The sequence below is a fragment of the Dasypus novemcinctus genome, chromosome 14, assembly GCF_030445035.2.
Source record: "Dasypus novemcinctus isolate mDasNov1 chromosome 14, mDasNov1.1.hap2, whole genome shotgun sequence".
NCBI lineage: Eukaryota > Metazoa > Chordata > Mammalia > Cingulata > Dasypodidae > Dasypus > Dasypus novemcinctus.
In genome coordinates this window covers 109,782,161-109,804,298 of record NC_080686.1, presented here as the reverse complement: position 1 = coordinate 109,804,298, position 22,138 = coordinate 109,782,161, and the positions used below count along the sequence as shown (strand labels likewise).

The window sequence follows — 22,138 nt, the reverse complement described above, 5'->3', positions numbered from 1 at the left end:
CATACTCTTTAGGGACTGTTAACTGTAAGCTTCTACCCCAAATACCCTTTATAAAAGCCAACAGAGTTCTAGTATTTTGCATCAGCACCCCTTTCGGCTGACTAATACACAAGCCAAGATGCTGTTTCCTGGAAATAAAGCTCTACTCCATTGAAAAAAAAATGAAGATGGCTTATGGGGAAAAAAAAAAAAAATCTCTTCTCCAGGAAGCTAAAACTAGGAATTACCAAAGAAAGGAACGTTTTTGGCATGACAAAAACCATTGGTGGGGTTGGAAAGACTGAATTTGTAATCTACACCAGTTGTGTCTTAGGCCTTTTTACTCTATGTCTTTCAAATTACATTCAAAATAAAATCTTATTGTGAAAAAAAAAAAGCTTACAAGAGATAAAGAACATTATATATTGGCAAAAGGTCCAATTCATGAGGGAGGTAAAGGAATTATAAATTTACACACAACTCACAACAGAGCCCCAAAATATATTAATCAAACGTTCACAGAATTAAAGTTGCAGACTTCCGTATCTCCATTTCCAATAATGTGTAGAACAAGCAAACACAAAAAGGAAAGAGAGAGCTTCAATAACACTATAAACCAGTTAGACCTAACAGACATAAATGGAACATTCCACCCAATGATAGTAAAATGACTACACGTTAGTTATGCTCAGGTGCACATGGGACATTTTCCAGGATAGATCTGTTAGGTCACAAAATCAGTAAATTGTAAAAGATTTAAGTTATACAAAGTATTTTTCTCTGCCACAGCAGGAGTGAAAAAGAAAGCAGTAACAAAACTGGAAGACTCATAAATTTGTGGAAATGAAGCGGCACACTTTTAAATAAATGGATCAAAAAGAAATCATAAGGGAAATTAGAAAATAATGACAAATGAAAATGAAAACACCATGTACCAGAACCTATGGGATGCAGAAATATAGTGCTCAGAAATATAGTGCTCAGAAGTGCTATAGCAGAAAATGCCTACTTTCAAAAAAGATCTCAAATCGATAACCTTAAAGAACTAGAAAAAGTATAGCAAACTACCAAGGCTATCAGAAGGAAACAATTGGTAAGGATTAAAGCAGGAATAAATTAAAAAATATAAAAAATAGAGAAACATCAATGAAAGCAAAACTTGATTTTTTGAAAAGGTTAACAAACCTTTGGCTAGGTTGAATAAGAAAAAGAAGAGACAAATTACTAAAATCAGAAGTGAAAGAGGGGACATTACTACCAACTTTACAAAAAGAAAAAAAAAAAAAAGAATCTGTTAACAACTTTATGCCAACAAATTGAAGAACCAGATTAAATGGACAAATTCCTGGAAACACAAACACTACCAAAACTGACCCATTAAGAAATAGGAAATCCGAATAGAACTATAACAAGTAAGAAGATTAAATCAATAATCAAAACCCTCCCAACAATGAAAAACCCAGGACCAGGTGGTAAATTCTTTCAAACATCTAAAGAAGAAGTAACAATAATTTTCCTGAAACTGTTCTTTTAGAATTGAAGAGGAAGGAAAGCTGCTTAAATGATAGGAAATACCCCATGTTTGTGGGTTAGGAGATTTACTATTGCTAAGATGACACTACTATTCAAAGTCATATATCAGTTATTGCAATCCCTATCAAAATCCTAGTGAATTTTGGTGTTTTTTTTAATGGGTTTTTTGTTTGTTTTTTTGTTGTGGGTTTTTTTTTTTTTTTCGAGAAAGGGAAAGAACTATCCTAAAATTCAAAAAGATTTCCAAGGGACCAGGATTAGCCAATACAATCTTGCAAAAAAGAGAACAAATTGGGAGGAGTCACTTTCTGATTTCAAAGCTTACTACAAAGCTACAGTAATCAAAACAATGTAACATGAGAATAGACATATAGAACAGTGGAATAGAATTGAGATATTAGAAACAAATCCTCACATCTATGATAATTTAGTTTTTGACAGGAGTGCCAAGACCATTCAATGATGAACAGTCTTTTCAAAAAATGATGCTGGGAAAACTGGATATCTAAAAGCAAAAGAATGAAGTACCCTTACCTTATGCCATGTACAAAAATTAACTCAACATGGATCAAAGAGCTAAATATAAAAGCTAAAACTATAAAACTCTGAGAAGAAAACCCAGGGGCAAATTTTCATGACTTTGGATTTGGCAGTGGTTTCTTAAATGACTCTGAAAGGACAGGCAACAAAAAGAAAAATAGACACATTAGATGTCATTAAAATGCAAACATCAAAAGATACTATAAAGATAGTGAAAAGACAGCTCAGAGAATTGGGAGAAATAGTTGAAAAGTCTCAAATCTGATAAAGGTTTAATATACAGATATAAAAAGAACTACAACTCAACCAAAAAGCAACAAAAACATCTATTTTAAAATAGGCAAAGGACTTAAATTGACATTTTTCCAAAGAAGATATACAAGTAGGACAGCAAGAATTCCCAGAGTATGAGGGCAGTGCCTAATGAAGGAGGACAGACCATTACACCAGGCCTTGATAGTGATGACTGTACTTATGAACCTTTTCTTGTCAAATTGAAATGTAACCTTGTAGTATATATTGAAAGCCTCCTTGTTGCTCAAATGGAGCCTCTCTCTAAGCCAAACTCAACATGAAAATGCACTGCCATCCCCCCAACATGGGACATGACTCCCGGAATTGAGCCTCCCTAGCTCTGAAGAATTATTACCGAGTGCCAACTAGCAGTGCATCTGGAAAAAGACCTTGACAAATAGGAAGAAATGGCAAATATAAATGAGCTTTCAGGGCTAAGAGATTTCGAAGTGAGTTGGGACATCATTCAGAGGTTACGCTTATGCACGCCTCAGCAGGATCCCATTGACCGCCACAGTAAACAGTGCCTCAGATAGTGGGGCCCCTGAGGGCTGTAGAGATATCCAGATGCTGGACAGCTCCAGATAGCGCAGGAATTCGGCACCCTGTCAGTGGACCTTACATTGGAGTATATGTTTCCCAGTGTAATAGAGTTAGATTCATTTATAGTTTCTTTACACACAGCTCTTCTGCCCCTTTTATTTGAATCTATAATTAGTACTATATTTAGTAAGCATATGTCCCAGAGACTTAAATCCTTGGTCCATCCATATGCCAGTTGAGCCCTGAATCTCAACAGAGTTGCAACACCTACTCTCCAGTTCATAGGACTCACCCAGGACAACTAGCCAGGAGATGATGATGGACAACACCCACCCCAAGGAGTAGAGAGTGTCTGCAAGTGCAAGCAAGATAGTTCCATCTATCTTCCCCTTGGGATCTAAGCCCCCTCTCAATTAGAAGCAGAATGGGCATCACCATCCCAAAATCCTCAAGATGGAGGAGTGAACAATGGATTAAAGTAGACTTACTATTACTCTACTATAGACTTATTATTATTCTAGCAATGGAAGAAGTTTCATCGATATGGGGGCAGTGGCCACCAGAAGTCCTGGGGGAAAGGAGAAGGAAAAAGAGGTGTAGTGTGGGGGCATTTTCGGGACATTGGAATTGTCCTGCATGGCATTTCAGTGACAGATATGGGCCATTGTATATTTTGCCATAGCTTACAGAATTGTGCAGGACAGAGTGTAGACTACAGTATAAACTATGGTCCATGGTTGGTAGCAGTGCTTCAATATGTGTCCATTGACTGTAGCAAGTGTGCCACACTGGTGAAGGATGTTGTTAGTGTGGGAAAGTGTGGGAGTGGGAGGGAATAGGGCATGTGGGAGTTCCCTATATTTTTTGTGTAACATTTATATAATTTATAGCTTCTTTAAAAAATTTTTTTAAACTTTTAAAAAAGATACTGATCTATGTATCTTTAAAAAAATACAATAAAAAGTGAATAAAAAAAGATACAAGTGTCCAATAAGCACATGAAAAGACAGTAATATCATTAGTCATTAGGGAAATGCAAATAAAAAAAGTAAGATACTACTTCACATAAAATCATAGGATGGCTGTAATTTTAAAAATAGAAAATAACAAGTGTTGGCAAAGATGTGGAGGAATTAGAACCCTCCTACATTGCTGGTGGGTATGTAAAATGGTTTTGCCACTGGAAAAGTTTGGTTGTTCCTCAAAAATTTAAATACAGAATTACTATATGATCCAGGTAATTCTGCTCCTAGGTGTATACCCAAAAGAATTGAAAACAGGGTCTCAAGTATCAAATAGATACTTGTACACCAATATGCATTGCAACATTATTCACAATACCTGAAAGGTAGAAGCAACCCAAGTGACCATCAACAAATGAATAATAAGCAAAATATAGTGTATATATACAATGGAATATTTAGCCATAAAAATAAGTGGAGTCCTGATATATGCTACAACATGGATTCACCTTTAAAACATTATACTAAGTGAAATAAGCTTAACACGAACAAATACTGCATTATTCCACTTATATGAAATCTCTACAGTAGGCATATTCATAGAGACAAAAGTAGATTAGAGGTTACCAGAAGTTAGGGGGTGGGGGAATGGAGGTTACTGCTTAAGGGGACAGAGTTTGTTTGGGGTGATGGCAAATTTTGGAAATAGAGGTGAAGGTAGCACAACAAAGTGTAATTAATGCCACTGAATTGTGCATTTAAAAATTATTAAAATGGTCAATTTTATATTTGCTTTGTCACAATAAAAATGCAAGGTATGTAATGTTTTCCTTGTACAGATGGGAGGGATGGAGAGGTGAGAAGTATCTGGATTGAGGACACATTCCAAGGTAGAGCCAATGGGACATACTGATGATCCAGCTGTGGGTGTAAGGGGAGAAAGGAGGAGTCAAGGGAGTGCCTAGGATTTTGTTCTGAAGCAGAAAGGAAACTGCAGGTACATTTCCTGAGACGGGGAATCCTAAGGAAGGGCAGATTGAGGGTTCATTGGAAATGCTCTCATCCACTGCTCCTCTGCCTGTCCAGTTCTCCCAGCCCTCCCTTGTTCCCTCACATGATCTAGGGGAGGATTGTATTTTCCTGTTCCTGCCACAGCAATTCCTTTCAAATGATTTTATATTTATTATTTCAGATTATAACACCAGGACTGAGGACAAGGGGTTCCTTCAGAAGGAAGAAGTTTCCGAGGATTTAGAATCACAGACAGAAATAGAAAGCTATGCTGGAGATGTTTCCCAGACACCTGAGTTTGGAGAACTCTGTTATGACATTTTAGAAAGAGATTGGGGAATTGCTGAAGGCAAGAGACTGGTGAAGTCCCTCTACCGTGAGGGGAACTTCACATCCGGAACAGTGTTCTTTAAGGAGGACCCTGCAGGAAACCAAGTTTTAGACTGTAATGGTTATGAGAGAAGCTGCCAGCTGAGCCCAATCCTGATGACATATAAGGGAACTCCAGAAGAGAGGCCACATCCCCATGACATGTGTGGCCAAAACCTGCAACACAATGTTGACCTGACCAGCCTTGAGGAGGTTCCCTTAGGTGAAAGCCCATTTATATGTAACGAGTGTGGAAAAACCTTCAGAGGAAACCCTGACCTCATTCAGCATCAAATAATCCACAAGGGAGAGAAGCCCTTGATACGTAATGAACGTGGAAAATCTCTCAGCCAGAAAGTTCTTAAAAACCATCAACGGTCTCATGTGAGTGAGAAACCCTACCAATGCAACAACTGTGGGAAAGACTTCACTGTGCATTCCAGCTTTATTAGGCATCAGATAAATCACAGTGGAGAGAAGTCTTATGTATGTAATGAATGTGGAAAAGCCTTCTGCCAGAATTCAAGCCTTAAAAAGCATCAAAAGTCTCACATGACTGAGAAACCCTATGTATGCGATGAATGTGGGAAGGCTTTCAGACGCAGCTCCAACCTCATCCAACATCAAAGAATTCATTCTGGAGAGAAGCCGTATGTGTGCAGTGACTGTGGGAAGGCGTTCAGGCGGAGCTCAAATCTCATTAAACACCACAGGATTCACACAGGTGAAAAGCCTTTCGAATGCAGTGAATGTGGAAAAGCCTTTGGCCAGAGTGCACATCTGAGGAAGCACCAGAGAGTTCACACTGGAGAAAAGCCCTATGAATGTAATGATTGTGGCAAACCGTTCAGTCGGGTCTCAAACCTCATTAAACACCACAGGGTGCACACTGGAGAGAAACCTTATAAATGCAGTGACTGTGGGAAAGCATTTAGTCAGAGTTCAAGCCTTATTCAGCATCGGAGAATTCATACTGGAGAAAAGCCTCACATATGTAGTGTGTGTGGAAAAGCCTTTAGCTATAGCTCAGTGCTTAGGAAGCACCAGATAATCCACACTGGAGAGAAGCCATATGAGTGTAGCGTCTGTGGCAAGGCCTTCAGCCACAGCTCAGCCCTCATTCAGCACCAGGGGGTGCACACGGGGGACAAGCCCTACGAGTGCCACGAATGTGGGAAAACCTTTGGTCGCAGCTCCAACCTTATTCTTCACCAGCGAGTTCACACTGGGGAGAAACCCTATGAGTGTACTGAGTGTGGAAAGACCTTCAGCCAGAGTTCAACCCTTATTCAGCATCAGAGAATTCATAATGGATTAAAACCCCATGAATGTAATCAGTGCGGTAAAGCCTTCAATCGAAGCTCAAATCTCATTCACCATCAGAAAGTCCATACTGGAGAAAAACCTTACACGTGCATTGAATGTGGTAAGGGCTTCAGCCAGAGTTCACACCTTATTCAACATCAGATAATCCACACTGGTGAGAGGCCCTATAAATGCAGTGAGTGTGGCAAGTCCTTCAGTCAGCGCTCGGTCCTTATCCAGCACCAGAGGATTCACACGGGAGTGAAGCCCTACAGCTGCACTGCTTGTGGGAAAGCCTTCAGCCAGCGGTCGAAGCTGGTTAAACACCAGCTGGTTCACACCAGGGAGTAGCTGTTGGGCTGGTGGGAATGAAATTCTGGTGTCACTTCCTGCTCAGCTCCTCTCTGGCAGTCGTCTCGGCTTCGTCTCCTTCCCAGACTTGAAACTTGGGGTCACTCACCATCCTTCATCCCCACGCCAGTCGAAAGAAAGCTCAGGACCCTCCTTTGAAACTTCCTTTACAAGCTCCCACCACTGCTTACCACTGTCATTGATCTGTGATTCATGTGACCCTTTTTTTTTTCTTCCATTTTTAAACAATTTGTGAGCAGACTGCCAACATTTGTTAGAGGGGGAAGCTTATAAAGGCTCAGTATTCGAGAATAGAGTGTATTATTGTAATAAAAACTTAGCAAAAAAGTAAACTGACATTTGTTTTTGAGATAACCACAGTAATTCTTTTGCCTGGTAATTGATCATAAGTAGTAAGTCCTTTGTAAATGTCTGTAATTGATATTCTGCTTACATAAAATGAAGTAAAGAGGTTTTTTGGGTTTTTCTTGCTCTGTCACCCTTTCCCAGGGGTGGCACCTACTTGTAACCACCAATTCCTTTTCTTGTCTCTCCCATTCCATAATTTGGACCAGAGGCTCCCTCACTTTTGATGGTGGTGGATAGGGGGTTCCTGTCCTAGCATTAAGGGGATGGCTGAACACATGATACGCAACACTGGACAGATGAGATTAACAATGGTTACATAAAATCATAGCCCGAGGAGGAGGACACTGCATGCCACACAGGACCACATGGGGGTCAGGGGCTGTGGGAGGCAGGCTTTACAGTAACAAGAGGGTGGGGTGCCCCCCCCCAGTTCCTGTGGGAGGATGTGATGACTTGCTTAATATTTACAAGGGCTGGCAGGGAACTGAAAAACACTACTCAGGGATAAGCAGGTGCTGCTCCCGGTCCTTTGATAAGGAGCGTTGTTTGACTAAGGGAGTTGATCCGCAGTGGCAGAGTGGGGAGGGGAACTTGTGGTTAGATCACTCAAGGCCCTTCTGATGTCACCAGATGTCAAGGCAACACATCATATTGAGTCTGAGTTTTAGGCCTTACCCCACACTTGTGCCTTTCCTTTGTGCTACATAAGTCCAATTTTGTGCTTTCTCACTCTCACCATTCAGCTGTTTCAGGTCCCCATGGCCTCACTCAGGGCTACTGTATAGCCAGACATACAGTTATACACACAATGCCCATGTTAAGAGCCAACTGCGAAGTCTAGGGAGAGCCAGGCATGCTAGAGTACTCTCACTGCTAACACCTTTTGCAAGCCTGAGGGGTTCTTAAAACACTCAACAGAAGGACTCACAGAATTCGCTACACACAGTTAGTTTATTACTGGGAAAGGATACAGATTAAAATCAGTCAAGAGAAGAAATGTGTAGGGCAGAGTCCAGGTAAAGTACCACAGGTGGAGCTTCCATTGTCCTCTTCCCCGTGGGGTCAGGGCAGCATTACTTGGCCAGGCAGGTGAGTTGTAATACACCTGGAGTACTGCCAACCTGGGGGTTCACCCAAGCCTCAGTGTTGACAGTTTTCACTGGGGCTCTGTCACGTAGGCATGATTGATCATCCATGTGGTGATTTCAATCTTCAGATTAGCTGATACCATGTGTCTTAGTTTGCCAAAGGGCTTCCAACGCAAAGTACCAAAAATGAGTTTGTTTTTTAAAGGGGTTTTATTTGGGGTAAAAGCTTACCATTCTGAGGCCATGAAATGTCCAAATCAAGGCACCATCAGATGCTTTCTCACCACAGTCATCTCCCAGGCATTGAAGCAAGGTGGTGGGCGGTCTCTACCCGCCCCCCCTCCAGGCTCACCTTCTCCCAGCCCAGCTCCCAGAGCTCAGCCAGGAGCAACCAGGCAAAGAGCTTGTCTCTTTCCAAACTCTCTTCCCCACTTTCTTCCTGAGTTCAGCTGTGAGCTCTCAGGCATATGGCAGGGCTCGTCTCCTGAGCCTCGCTGCTCCGTGGCCCAGCTCCCGGGGGGCCCAGCTCCTCGGGGGCCTCTTTCCGTGGCTCTGCGGTCCAGGGCCTCTCAGCCTTTGGGGCTTCTCTTGTTTTCCTGCAGTCCTCTTACATGGCAGGATCCTTTTCCTGTCTCCACTTATATCAGACCAGCAAGAAGGCAGACACCCAAGCTGGCTCATGCCTCACTGACCTAGTCCAGTCAAAAAGCCCCACAACCACAGGAATGGATTAGTTAAAAAACAATCTTTTTCTTTTTGGGATTCCTAAAAGAACTTCATGTTACCCCAAAGCCCCCTCTGTACATCACATTGTTGCTCTTTCTGGTATGACTAGTCCTAATTTTTGCAATTTTTAAAATATCTTGACATTCCTACAGGAAATTTGTAAGATTAGTACAAAGAGCACCTATATCCCTTTACTCAGATATCCTAATTGTTAAGAATTAACAACTACTGTATTAGCTTTAGCATTTTCTTTCTCCCTCCCTCTCTATAGATATATTTACAGTTTTCCCTGAATTGTAGTAAACTGTAGACCCGATGCCCTTTCCCCCCTAAATACACTAGTATATGATTTCTAAAAACAAGGACATTCTTTTACATAACCATAGTATAATTATCAAAGACAGAAAATTATCACTGATAACTGTAAACTGAAAACATTAATGTTTGACAACTGTATTAGTAATGTCGTATAGCATTTTTTTAAAAAGTTTTGTTATAGGATCCAGTCTGAGATTACACATAATAAGCTGTCTCATAGCTTTGGTCTCCTTCAGTCTAAAATAGTTCTTTGGTCTTTGTCTTTCACACCATTGATGTTTTTGAAGAGTACAGATGAGTTATTTTGTAGAATGCCCCTCAACTTGGATTTGTCCAATATTCCCTGATAGATTGTCTATGTAATTTTGGCAGGAACTACAGTGTCCTTGGTGTGTCCTATCAGGGGTTCTGAGACCCTATTTTGTCCTTTTCTGAAAATCACTTTGTTTAGATAATGACTGCCAGCTTTTTCTACTGTAAAGTTGTTATTTCTCTTTTTTAATTATTAAATATTTTCTGGAACGATACTTTGAATCTGTGTAGATAACTTCTTTCTCACCAAATTTTTTCCCACTATTTTAGATCCATTATTCTTTCTGCATCTATCAGTTGATATTTCACCAAAAGAGCTTTTCCTTCATCGCGATTTATTCATTCATATATTTATATAACCGACTCATCAATGGGTTATAATTTATTACTATAATTCATTTTGTGGTTTTTTTTTTTAAAGATTTATTTTTTATTTTATTTAATCCCCCCCCCCTCCCCCGGTTGTCTGTTTTCTGTGTCTGTTTGCTGCGTCTTGTTTCTTTGTCCGCTTCTGTTGTCTTCAGCGGCACGGGAAGTGTGGGCGGCGCCATTCCTGGGCAGGCTGCACTTTCTTTCACGCTGGGCAGCTCTCCTCACGGGGCGCACTCCTTGCGCATGGGGCTCCCCTACGTGGGGGACACCCCTGCGTGGCAGGGCACTCCTTGCGCGCATCAGCACTGCGATGGGCCAGCTCCACACGGGTCAAGGAAGCCCGGGGTTTGAACCGCGGACCTCCCATATGGTAGACAGAAGCCCTAACCACTGGGCCAAAGTCCGTTTCCCGACTATAATTCATTTTGATACTTGGCCTTTTAGTTTGCCACTTGGGTCACGCCTGCGCCCCCACGCCCCCGCGCTCGCATTTCCCCTCTCACTCTCTGCGCTCTAGTCCTCGAGCCCTCGGAGGGCGCCCGGGGCTCGGCGCAGGTGCGCGACTCGGGGAAGGGGAGCAGGCAGGGCCGGGGCCAGGCGCCCCGGGACCGGCGGGGTCGCCGCGGAGGCGGCCTGGGGCGGGGGGCCGGCGCGAGGCCCTGGAGCTGCCGGCGGTGGGGGCTGCGCGACCACCCCGCGCGGCGGGCTCCCGCCCCCTCGGCCGCCGCCTCCCGCCCCGCAGGCGCTCGGGGTGCGCGCCTGCTCCCCGCCGCTGCCGGAGCAGGCGGAGCAGGTGGAGCAGCTCGGGGCGGGGTCGAGAGGGAGAGGGGTGGGAGGGGGCGCGCAGGGCCCGGCCCCGGCCGCCTGCAGGCCGGGAGTGCGCGGCGGGGCTTCTCCACGAGCCCTGCCCGCGAGGCAGAGCCCTGGAGGGCCCAGCCGGATCCGAGGGGTGTCCTTTTCCACTTTATGTATTTGCTGTGCCTTTCCTGTGTTCCCGTCACCCCCCAGAGGGTCTCTGCTCTGCTCGTTGTTCGCTCGCCTTCTGCAGGAGTCACTGAGCCCCGGGCAGCGCCCACGGCCACACCGCTCCCGCCGTCTCCAGCTCAGCACTCGCTGCGGGCTGGTGGCCCGACAAGCAGTTCGGATGTGCAGGCTCTCTGGGGGTGTTTGAAATTGCCGGTTTCCCCAACACCGAGTCGTCTGGTCTTGGTTCTTTATCGACACGATTAGTCCCGCACTACGTTCATTCAACAGGACCTGCCGTGCCCCAGGCCACCTCCCAGGGACTTGGGACAAAAGAGGAAACTAAACACACAGCGCTCCCACAGCACTGCTTCCCAGAGGGGTGGGTGCCCAGGACAGAGTCAACTGACATTTTCCTCATGACTATGGTGTTCTCAGTCATCTGTATTTCCTCTTCTGTGAGCTGCTTACATAGTTTGCCTATTTTTTCTTAATGACTAGTGGAAACTTTATATTTTAAGAAAATTTTCCCTTTTACTGTAATATGAATTACAAATATTTTTCCAAATTTGAGGGTTGTATTTTTTTTACATTGTTTATGCTGGGATTTTTTTATGTAATAAAATTTATCCTCTTCACATTTGGTATAATTTATAAGGCATCTCCACTGTAAATTATGACAAATGACCAGGCTGACTCAGTAAAGTGTTTAGTTATTTTTGGAACAGTAATTTTAAACTGGTAAGGGTATGTGTAATTTGAATAAATCACAATTTACTGTTAGCCCCATTTGGCAAAGTACCGGCCCGTGACCCCCAGCCACAAGCCCCAGCCAGCGCCGAGTCTCCTCTGCGCGGTAACAGATGCCCCAAACCCCACCGTGTCCCTGAGAGACAGAATGCGCCTTCTAGGGCGTACACCTCGTCCTCCCGAGACCCCTCCAGCGGGTACGAGTCAGCCCTCTTTCACTGTTCTTGCTAATACCCCGCCCCTAGGCTGTCTAAGAGCAAACCCAACTCAGTCTAGTGCTGGAGTCTCTTCAGACCCCGCGCCCGCGGTCGAACAAGCTTCCTCCGTCTCCGCGGCTCCGTGAATCGGGATCTGACATTGGTGCCGACACGGGAGATCGTGGGGCAGCTCCACGCAGTGCCCTCGCCCCTGCCGCGGCGGCTTCCCCGGCCAACACCCGGCACTGCCTCGGCTTTGGGTGGGTCTCGGGGCCTCCCCAGAGGACCCTGTGTCTTTTTCAGTCACCTGTCTCCTTTGCTCCAAAAAATCCTAGCACTAGGTATGTGACCCTCTCCGGCATCGGGGAACTGTCCCCATCAACTGACCCCCTCTCCGGAGACGCCTGGCTCCAGGTCCCAGCACCTGCCTAACCGGTTTGAGAATAAGCGCTCCGGGGACGCTCGCATCTCTTCTCTCATGCCCTCTTTTCCGAAGAAGTCCTTGAATCCCCCTCGCTCTCAACAGTATCCAACGCGATGGCAAGCTGTCCGAGGTCCCCTTCGTGCAGGCTCTTCTTTACTCTCCATAGAGAACTGTCCCTCCCTCTGACGATCCTGCACCCCCTGTCAAATCTTCCTTCGCTGCAGCTGACGCCCTTTCCTGCACAGAAAAATCCTTCCAACCTCAACCCCTCTGATCACAACCCCCTTCACCAAACGCCCATATTAGTTAGCTAAAGGGGTGCTGATGCAAAACACCAGAAATGTGTTGGTTTTTATAAAGGGTATTTATTTAGGGTAGGAGCTTACAGTTACCAGACCATAAGGCATAAGCTCTTTCCCTCACCAAAGTCTACTGCCACATGCTGGGGCTGCCGGGGTCTGCAGCGTTCAGGGCTCAGGCTTCCCGGGCTCCTCCCTTCCCCGGGCTCACCCCTCTCCCGGCTCAGCTGCTGTGCTCTCTCCACAAGGTCAGCTGTAGACCATCAGGCGAACAGCTCTGTCTCTCTCCCCGGGGATTCAGCCGTGGAGTCATCCTACTCCTCTGTGTTCTTCTCCTGTGTGTTCATTTCCCCGGCTCCAGCTCAAAAAAACTCCAGCATCAAAACTCCAACCTCCCTCCTCTGCAACGCAGTTTCTCCTACCGATGTGGCCCAATCAAAGCCTTAATCATTATTTAACCAAGTAAAAGTAAAACCTCTGAATCCAACACGCTCTAATATGTCCAGAGGAAAAGACCCATTTACAAACATAATCCAATATTTCTTTGTGGAATTCATCAATATCAAACTGCTGCCTGCCCCGTCAGCAGCCTCTGAGCCTACTGTCTTCCTCCCGTTCCCCTACGCCTCCCCGGAACCCCCCCTTCTCCCCACCTACCACCCGCTCTAGCCCACCTCCCTGCCCTCAGGCTCCCTTCCCCAGCTGCTGCCCTCCCTCTCCAAAGAGCGGCCAGAGCAGAGAGCAGGGTGCATGTTCACGTCCCCTTCTCCCTCCACTCTCATTTCTTATCAATGTGGAAACCACTTAACTCTACCCTCCCTGAACTCCCTGGCCCTAACTCCTCGATCTCAATAGCGGGATCAATGAAATAGTTTCACAGCCCCTCACAAGCCCTACCACTGCTGCCCACCAAACCCCCATGTCCTGTCCCTCTCCATGTCCTGCAAAATACAAAATACATGGTTACTCACCTCTTACAGGTAAGCCTTAGCTTACTCCTAAATTTTAAGTCTAAGTGTATTCCTAAAAAGTCATAATCCAAAATATGTGTTAAATATCTATCCAAACTGCTAAATTAAAACTTAACTGCATTTATAGTGCTCAAATATTCCTGTTTCCAAAAACAAGCTTGCATATTATAAGCAACACTGATTATACTTTTCTAAAATCTTAAAAGCAATAAAATCAGAAATATGAAAAGCTTAAAAACAGCCATACCCAAAAGGTAAAAACTATGAGTCAAATTAATGAGCTTTATGTTTCAGTTGGTGTGTCTTAAACTCTTTTTGTGTTTGTCTGTTCAGTGTCAGTGTATATTTTGATACCTCCAGATGGTAATATTAAAATAATAAATGAAAATTCTTAAAAGAGCTCTATTCAAATGGCCAAAATATCAAATAAGTGCTTATATTATTAAATAAGTATAGATGCTAATAAAATAAATTAGCATTATATGTGTTAAATCTTTAAAATGATGGAAATTGCACATTCTAACTAATGAAGTTACTACAAACCTCTTCAAAAAATTATTTTTGCCTAAATTAAAATGAATAGATTATTTTTCTTCATGAATGGGATGAGAAATGTGAAACTTAAATGGCTATTTTTAAAAAGTAAAAAGTTTGTGAAAGTGCTGACTAAAATTTGATGTTTGTTCAAGAAAGTATGTTTTGTCCTAAAATAAGATGGCTACTTTTTATAAAGCAGAATGGAAGTGTGTAAGACAAAACTTGAATGCATGTGGCAAGTTGTAGAAGGTATTGTAGGCGTAACATTAAGTAAGAAAATGTGTTCTATAAAGGTGAAATTTGTCTTAAGGTGAAGTAACCATAGTCTATATAATTATGAATAGTTTTAAGTTTGTAGAAGCATTGTTTAAACTGAAATATTTAAATAGCTAATTCCAGAAAATCATTATCAAACAGAAACAGAATTGGTGCTAATAACAAAAGTAACTTCATGACAGAAAAACCTGTCAGAAGCCACCTCAATCTGCATATTACAGTGATGGTAAAGAGAAAACAATCTTGATTCCATTGAAAATCTTAGGTTTTCATAAAATAATGGAGAAAGTAGTTTTTCCTGTACTGCTAAAATAAAATATCTATTAATCAATGTAATCATGGCAATCGCATGTTGTAAGAAGCTTGCTTTTTTATGATTGCTCTATTCTAGACTAAATTTATTGTTAAAATTAGGGAGTTAGTGACTAGTGAATATTTATGGGTCACTAGAAAATAGAATTATTAGAGAATGCAAAGCTGAAAATGTTTTTTATTATCTTTTTAAAAAGATACATAGATCATACAAAATGTTACATTAAAAAATATAAGAAATTCCCACATACCCCCACTCCCCACCCACCCCCACTGCTCCCACACAAACAACCTCTTTCATCAGTGTGGCACATTCATTGCATTTGATGAATACATTTTAGAACACTGCTACACAGCAAGGATTATAGTTTACATTGTAGTTTACACTCTTTCCCAGTCCATTTAGTGGACTGGCATTCAGTGGGTTATGGCAGGAAGAAGCTTGCTTTAAAACAGTTTCCAAATCATTTTGGTAACTTGAGTATGAAATATATATAAAATGTGTTTTTATTATTAAGAAAAAGAAAGTAATTTTGTCCTAAGATGAAATGACTGGCTATTAAGTAAAGAGGAAAATGTGAGGCAAAATCTGAATAAATTCAGAAAGTGCAGAAGGTCTATGGAAAAGAAATTTTTATAGTTAAAGTTGAGTAAAATTTATTGGGTCTAACTATAAAATTTTTAAAAGCTGTAGTATCAAATACCATAATAATGCAAAATTAAAATTTTGTTCTTTCTCTGTTCAAGTAACAAAGTTTTTAAAATCATTAGTCTGTTTAGTAAAACTTTATAGTTTTCCTCCTGAATAGTTATTATATGGAGAAAAAAAAAGTTTGTTTGATCAAGATAGCTTCTTGAACCTTATTGTTTCCTTGGTTGTTTAAGAAAAACACGTCTTATTACTTTTAAAGAAATATGAAGTTCAAACCTAACAACTTTTGCTTTCTCAAAGTCAAATCCTGAAAAATATCTTTTTATTTCAATTTACTGCAAAAGACTTATTCTTTTACCTTGAAAAAAGTTAAATAATAAAAAAATAATAAGTTCATTTAATATAAATTGAATAAAGTGTTTTAAAATGTTTGAAAAATGTTATAAAATTAAAAGGGATTCTTTAACCTCCTGTTAATCAAAGTTGTATGAGTAAAATGTTCATATGAATACTTAAAAACTATATAAAATTTCTGAAAATTTAACAATGTTTTGGCAATTAATATTAGATAAAAGTATAATGGTGTTAATCATGGTTTTAATTATTAAAAAAGAAATGGTATGTGTCACAGAAACAACCTCTCTACCTGAAAATCAAGAGGCAAATACATTAGTTTGTGTTCATCTGATTTGCCTCACCTCTGCTAAAAAAGACTGGCCACTGAAAGTTGCCATGGGTGGTGCATAATAATAAATTATTATAAGTTACAACGTTGTAGAATTTGAGAGAGGTTCAATTATTTGCATAAAGAAAGGCCAGGACTCAGGAATGATTTTGAGAAAGAAAAATGGTTCATTGACGGACGGGCGGACTCGGGAGCTTTCTGTTGCAAACCTGAGCCCCGAACAAGAATTCTGAGTCCCTTTTATACAGAGGACGGGCTAAATCGTTCTTTGTTTCAGTGTTCAATAGCTTTGAATTAGCATATATATCTTCCACATCCTAGGTAAGCTTTTAGCATGGACTTCATATATTCTAGATAAGCTTTTAGCACATTTGGTTTGCATTTTCCCTGAATATTTAAAGTTTATAGAGTTTGCATTGATAAACTGTTTCCTGGGACTGGAGTCATTGCCATTGGTTACCAAGGGCACGGCTGCAGCCGCTCACCATCCCACACCCACAAGTCAGGACAGACAGCTTAGGTTAAGGTTATCTCCGACTAGACAAAGAGCCTCCCACCCATAGCCCACATCAACAATAATACCACTGCTGTATGCAGTAGTCCCAAATATTGCTAGTTTGTTGCAAGAAATTAATATCCAGTTTTGTCACTATCACTTTCCTTATTCTCCCCTTAGCCAAGTCCAGCCAGCCTGCATTCACCTTCATGTGAAGAAGCCAACAGTAGATTTTGCAGTGCTTCCCCAAGGCTGTGTGCCCAACCACCTGTCCTGGCCTGGTGGCAAAGAATCTGACTGCATGAAAGAAACCTATAGCTGTAACCTTATTTCATTATATTAATGATATTCTGTTAACCAGTAATTCTTTTTCCAGAATTAAGAGAAAACCAGAAACAATGGTATCTGATCTTAAGAGCCTGAAATGAGCAAACAATTGGGACAAGCTGCAAGGTTCTTGCCACTCTATCAAACTCTTAAGTGTCGTTAAAGTATAATGTTGGGAGGAAACGGACTTGGCCCAGTGGTTAGGGCGTCCGTCTACCACATGGGAGGTCTGCGGTTCAAACCCCGGGCCTCCTTGACCCGTGTGGAGCTGGCCCAGGCGCAGTGCTGATGCGCACAAGCAGTGCCCTGCCACGCAGGGGTGTCCCCCGCGTAGGGGAGCCCCACGCACAAGGAGCGCGCCCCATAAGGAGAGCCGCCCAGCGCGAAAGAAAGTGCAGCCTGCCCAGGAATGGCGCCGCCCACACTTCCCGTGCCGCTGACGACAACAGAAGCGGACAAAGAAACAAGACGCAGCAAATAGACACAGAGAACAGACAACCGGGGGGGAAATTAAATAAATAATAAATAAATCTTTAAAAAAATAAAGTATAATGTTGGGAAGTGGATTTGGTTCAGTTGATAAGAGCATCTGCCATACCATATGGGAGGTCCAGGGTTCAAACCCAGGGCCTCCTGACCTGTGTGGTGAGCTGGCCCATGTGCAGCGCTGATGGGCGCAAGGAGTGCCATGCTGCGTAGGGGTGTCCCTGCTTAGGGGAGCCCCACACACAAGGAGTGTGCCCTGCAAGGAGAGCCACCCCACGTGAAAAAAGTGCAGCCTGCCTAGGAGTGGCGCTGCACACACGGAGAGCTGACGCAGCAAGATGACACAACAAAAAGACATACAGATTCCCAGTGCTGCTGACAAGAATGCAAGCAGACACAGAAAAACACACAGCAGATGGACACAGAGAGCAGACAAAGGGGGTTGGAGGGGGAAGGGGAGAGAAATAAATAAAAAATAAATCTTAAAAAAAAAAAGTATAATGTTTTCTCACACCACAAACTCCAAAACAAGTAACGACCTTTCTGGGGGTGTTGAGATACTGAAAACCCTTCATCCCTCATTTAGCTCAGAGGTTAAAATCATTGTACGTGTTAATCAAAAAAAAAGATACCTGTAACTGGTTGGTTTTTACAAAGGGTACTTAATTAGGGCAGAAGCTTACAATTACCAGGCCATAAAGCATAAGTTCCTTCCCTCACCAAAGTCTGTTGCCATAGTGGAGCAAAGTGGCTGCAGATGTCTGCAAGGGTTCAGGCTTCCTGGGTTCCTCTCTTCCTGGGGCTTGCTTCTCTCCAAGCTCAGCTCCTCTGTTTTCTCCACAAGGCCAGCTATAGACTGTCAGGCAACCAGCTATCTCTCTTCTGGGGCTTGAGTCTCTCTGGGCTCAGCTGCTCTACTCCTCTGTGTACTTACTTCCCAGGCTCCAGCTCAAAACTCCAACATCAAAACTCTAACTAAATTCTCTGCTCTGAGGGGGCGGGGACTCAACATCCTATTGATGTGGCCCAATTAAAGCCCTAATCATAATTTAATCATATCCAGGTACAGACCAGTTTACAAACATAATCCAATCTCTATTTTTGGAATTCATGAACCATATCAAACTGCTACACATGGAATAAGAAAGAAAAAAACAACAAGCCCAGCAGGGTGCTTTTAAAACAGCAACACAGGCTCTAGCAGTAAAGGGGGTGGACCCTTCACCCTGTAAATTAGATGTACCCAGCACCAACATGAGCTTTAGGTAAAGTCTGTGGCACAGGCAACATTCTAAACAAATACCCTTTGGGTTGTAATCAGTTGTAAAAGAGGCCAAACTGCCCCTTAATTAGAAAGCAACTATGTGCAGCACACCATGCTCTACTGCAAGTAGAAGGCCTAACCCATTAGTGTCCAGTCACTCCAAAAACCGCCATCCCCATCTGGGGGTGGACTGTAAATACTAAAGACAGGAACAATGAACTGTTGTGAACCACCCTGTGTGGGGAAGAAATCTGTGAAAAGATACCTAAAATGCCTGCTAGCAGCACAGGTAACTGTCAGATTCCTGCCCACTTTTGTAACACCTCCCTCAGGTCTGTTTGTTAAAGCAGATGCCCTCACAAAGCTCCAGAGCCATTCCACTGAAATCCGAAAAACAGCAGAGCGGCTCCGCAGAAATGCAGATGTCGTGACTGTGAGACCCTGTGGTGCCCAGCCCAGCAGTCCCAGTTGCCTGTTACTCGCCAACAGCCTGTGACCATCACCCACGAGTGTCCACTGTGCTCACCCCAACGACTGCAGCATCAGCCCCTCCTGCTCTCAGAAGGGGCAAGGTGTGCTTCACTGCTGCAGACCCTGCATCGGGACTCCTGTAACCAGCCAGCCACCAACTGCTGCCTAGAAACATAAGTGCCCTATGTAGATGCCAACCCAAGTTGACAGTAACCAAAAAACTACCAATCACCTCGTGAAGTCTTAAACTATGAACCAGAATATAGGTTGAAATTTTTATTTAAAAATGATAAAATGAATACCCTTTTTAAAAAAAAAGATTCATTTTATTTCTCTCAACCCCCTTGTTTTTCAGTCGCTGTGTCTGTTCATCTTCCTTGTTTCTTTAGGAGGCACCAGGAGACAAACCCAGGACCTCTGATATGGGAGGAAGGTGCCTAATCACTTGAGCCACTTCTGCTCCCTGCTTTTTTGTGTCTTTCGTTGTATTTTTCCTCCCTGCGTTCTTACTGTATCATCATGTGTCAGCTTGCTGACTTCTTTAGGAGGCACCAGGAGCCTCTGCTCCCTGCTCTGTTGTGGCTCTCATTATATTTTTTCTCCTTGGGTCATTTTGTTGTGTTAGGCTGCCACACTTGCCTGTCGCACCAGCTCGCTGTCTTCTTTAGGAGGCACCCGGATCCAAACCAGTGACCTCCCACATGGCAGGCGGGAGCCCAGTTGCCTGAGCCACATCTGCTTCCCTGAATAGCGTTCTAATAAAACAGATAAAGGACAATAAAGAATTCTTACAACAATGAACTAAGTTTAAATTCAGTACTGTGAGCTATAATCACAGCTCCACTTAAAATGCTAACAGCAAAATCAAAAGAGGCACTAAGATTACAAGGTAAAGTGCCAGCCACCCTTTGGTCCAAAAGGGGAAATAATAATAATTTATTGTTGCCTATGCCTCAAACTATACTAATGGGGGAAAAATAAAATCATTTTAGTCATAGGCCTATGCAGCCCTACTGGTTAGGAATCTAAAATCCATGAAAAATAAAAATCATTAAAAAACATTGTTATAAAACTACAGTTAATCTAAAGTCTCCTATTCCTGCTAAAACTGTGTGTCTATGTAAACTCTTCTTATACCTAAACTGGTTTTTAATATGTTTATATATCGTTAAACCCACCAAATCATATAATTTCACTGTCATCTGTTATTGTTGAGTGTCATGTCACTGCCACTCTCTTATTCCTCCTAACCACTCTCACATTAATCTTATTAATCCTTCTCTTCAGACTCCTGGGAGCGAGAGCCTCGCAGTCCGCCCTAAATATCATGGCTAATTCCTATTCTTATCGCACTTATAACTCTCATTGTCCTCATATCAGCAGATCCATACATCTTGTGCACAATAACTCAGTTTATCCAAACAATCATCTGAAATGTCACCCAAAAGCACGTAAATAATCTTCTCTTGCTGCAGAAAATACAATACCAGACGCTGAACCAAAAACCACACCGAAAAGGAAACAACTAAATCCAACTAACACAGCCTGTGCATATACTGGCCTGTGCATGTATTCGAACTTACCTATTCTGTATCCAAGTTTGCCTAGTTTCCAGAAAGCCAATTAAGTGGTATAGACTCTACAGGCTTTGTGTATTCAGGAAGGATGTAGACTGAATGTGTCTTCCAACCTACATCCAGAAGGAATGTGGGCGGTATGTTAATTCAAGCTTACCTGATTTCAAGCTTACCTGGTACCCAAACAAACCCTAAGAACTAACAAAGAAAGTCCTTTTTCAGCCAAAAGCGCTGCTTGACCCCTGCTCCTAAATCCTCTGCATAAAATGGACCTGGAAATCTTGCTCCAGGCTAGTTTTTTTGAACAGAAGTCCACTGGGGCCAGCCAGTCGTAATAAATCTTCCTTCTCAGAGAATTCTCGAGTCCTGGCCTTCAATACTGCAATCACTGACTTCCTCTGCTACCACAACACAGTGACACCCCACAACAGCAGGAAGCAGCTCCCTGAGTCGCCACCCCAATTCCCGCTCTCCCTCCCTATCCCTTAACTGTATCCAAAGCGGTTGGGAATGTTAGCCCCATTTGACAAATTGACCCGACCCGCAGCCGGCGCCAAGTCCCCCCCGCCCGGGTAACGGACGGCCAAACTCTGTGCCTGAAAGACGGAATGCCCACCCCATCGCGCACCCCTCCCCTCCCCGGGCCCCTCCAGCGGGGTAGAGCCAGCACCTCTTCACTCTTCCTGGCCGTTAAGAGCAAACCCAGGTCAGTCAAGTGTTGACGTCCCACTTCAGACCCGCCAAACCGACGATCGAACAGCTTTCTCGGCCTGACTTTAATCCGTCCCGGGCCTCACTGAACCAGGACCTAACATTTACTTGTGTGCTTATGGGTATACATCTGTACAGTTCTATTTTCGGGAAGTGATAACGTTCCTACTGTTTAACGGAATGAACAGAAAATTACATTGACCAAAGTGTTTTGGACACCGGGAGCAGGAGTGCGGCTGAGGCGGGCATGTCTGGGTTTCTTCCGTAGCATGGTTTAAAACACACCAGAACGCCGTAAATACCACAGAAGCGCGGACAGACAGTCACGTCAGGAAACGCTGTCGAGTGACGACCACCGCGAGCAACACTGGGCCTCTGACCCGGCGTTCACCCTCAGCGGGCGGAGAAACCAGGACGATTTCGGGCCTCGGACGAGGGAAGCCTCAGGGGAGGTGACCCGGCGCGTACGGGCGAGGAGCGGCGGAAAGGCCGTGGCCCGCGAGAGGGAGCGCTGGGCCCGGCCTCGGCCCGGCCTCCCGGCGCGGCGCGGGACAGCGGATCGCGGCGCGCGACAGCGGGGCGGCGCGGGACCGCGGGGCTCAGCGCGGGGCCGGGAGCCGGGCCGACGAGCCGGGGCTGCAGGGCCGGGCCGGTCGGGAAGCCCTGGC

General features: G+C 43.7%; 1 protein-coding gene and 1 long non-coding RNA gene across 9 annotated transcripts in view; one reads left to right on the top strand and one right to left on the bottom strand.

Annotated features, from left to right (window-relative positions):
* Positions 1–9,915, top strand: part of LOC101421785 (zinc finger protein 16) — a 28,368-nt gene extending 18,453 nt beyond the window's left edge. For all 8 annotated transcript variants that reach the window (XM_071208099.1, XM_004454598.4, XM_058276232.2 and 5 more), the window contains one exon: positions 5,044–9,915. In XM_071208099.1, coding sequence (XP_071064200.1) covers positions 5,044–6,887 — 1,844 coding nt within the window. In that variant the 3' untranslated portion in view covers positions 6,888–9,915. The remainder of the gene's footprint in view (positions 1–5,043) is intronic.
* An 8,707-nt stretch (positions 9,916–18,622) lies between these two features.
* On the bottom strand, positions 18,623–22,048 carry LOC139436446 (uncharacterized). The gene is made up of 3 exons (XR_011645737.1): positions 21,430–22,048; positions 20,766–20,872; positions 18,623–19,937 (listed from the first exon to the last, which is right to left on the bottom strand). It is a non-coding gene; the product is annotated as an uncharacterized lncRNA (long non-coding RNA).
* Between the last annotated feature and the right edge of the window lie 90 nt (positions 22,049–22,138).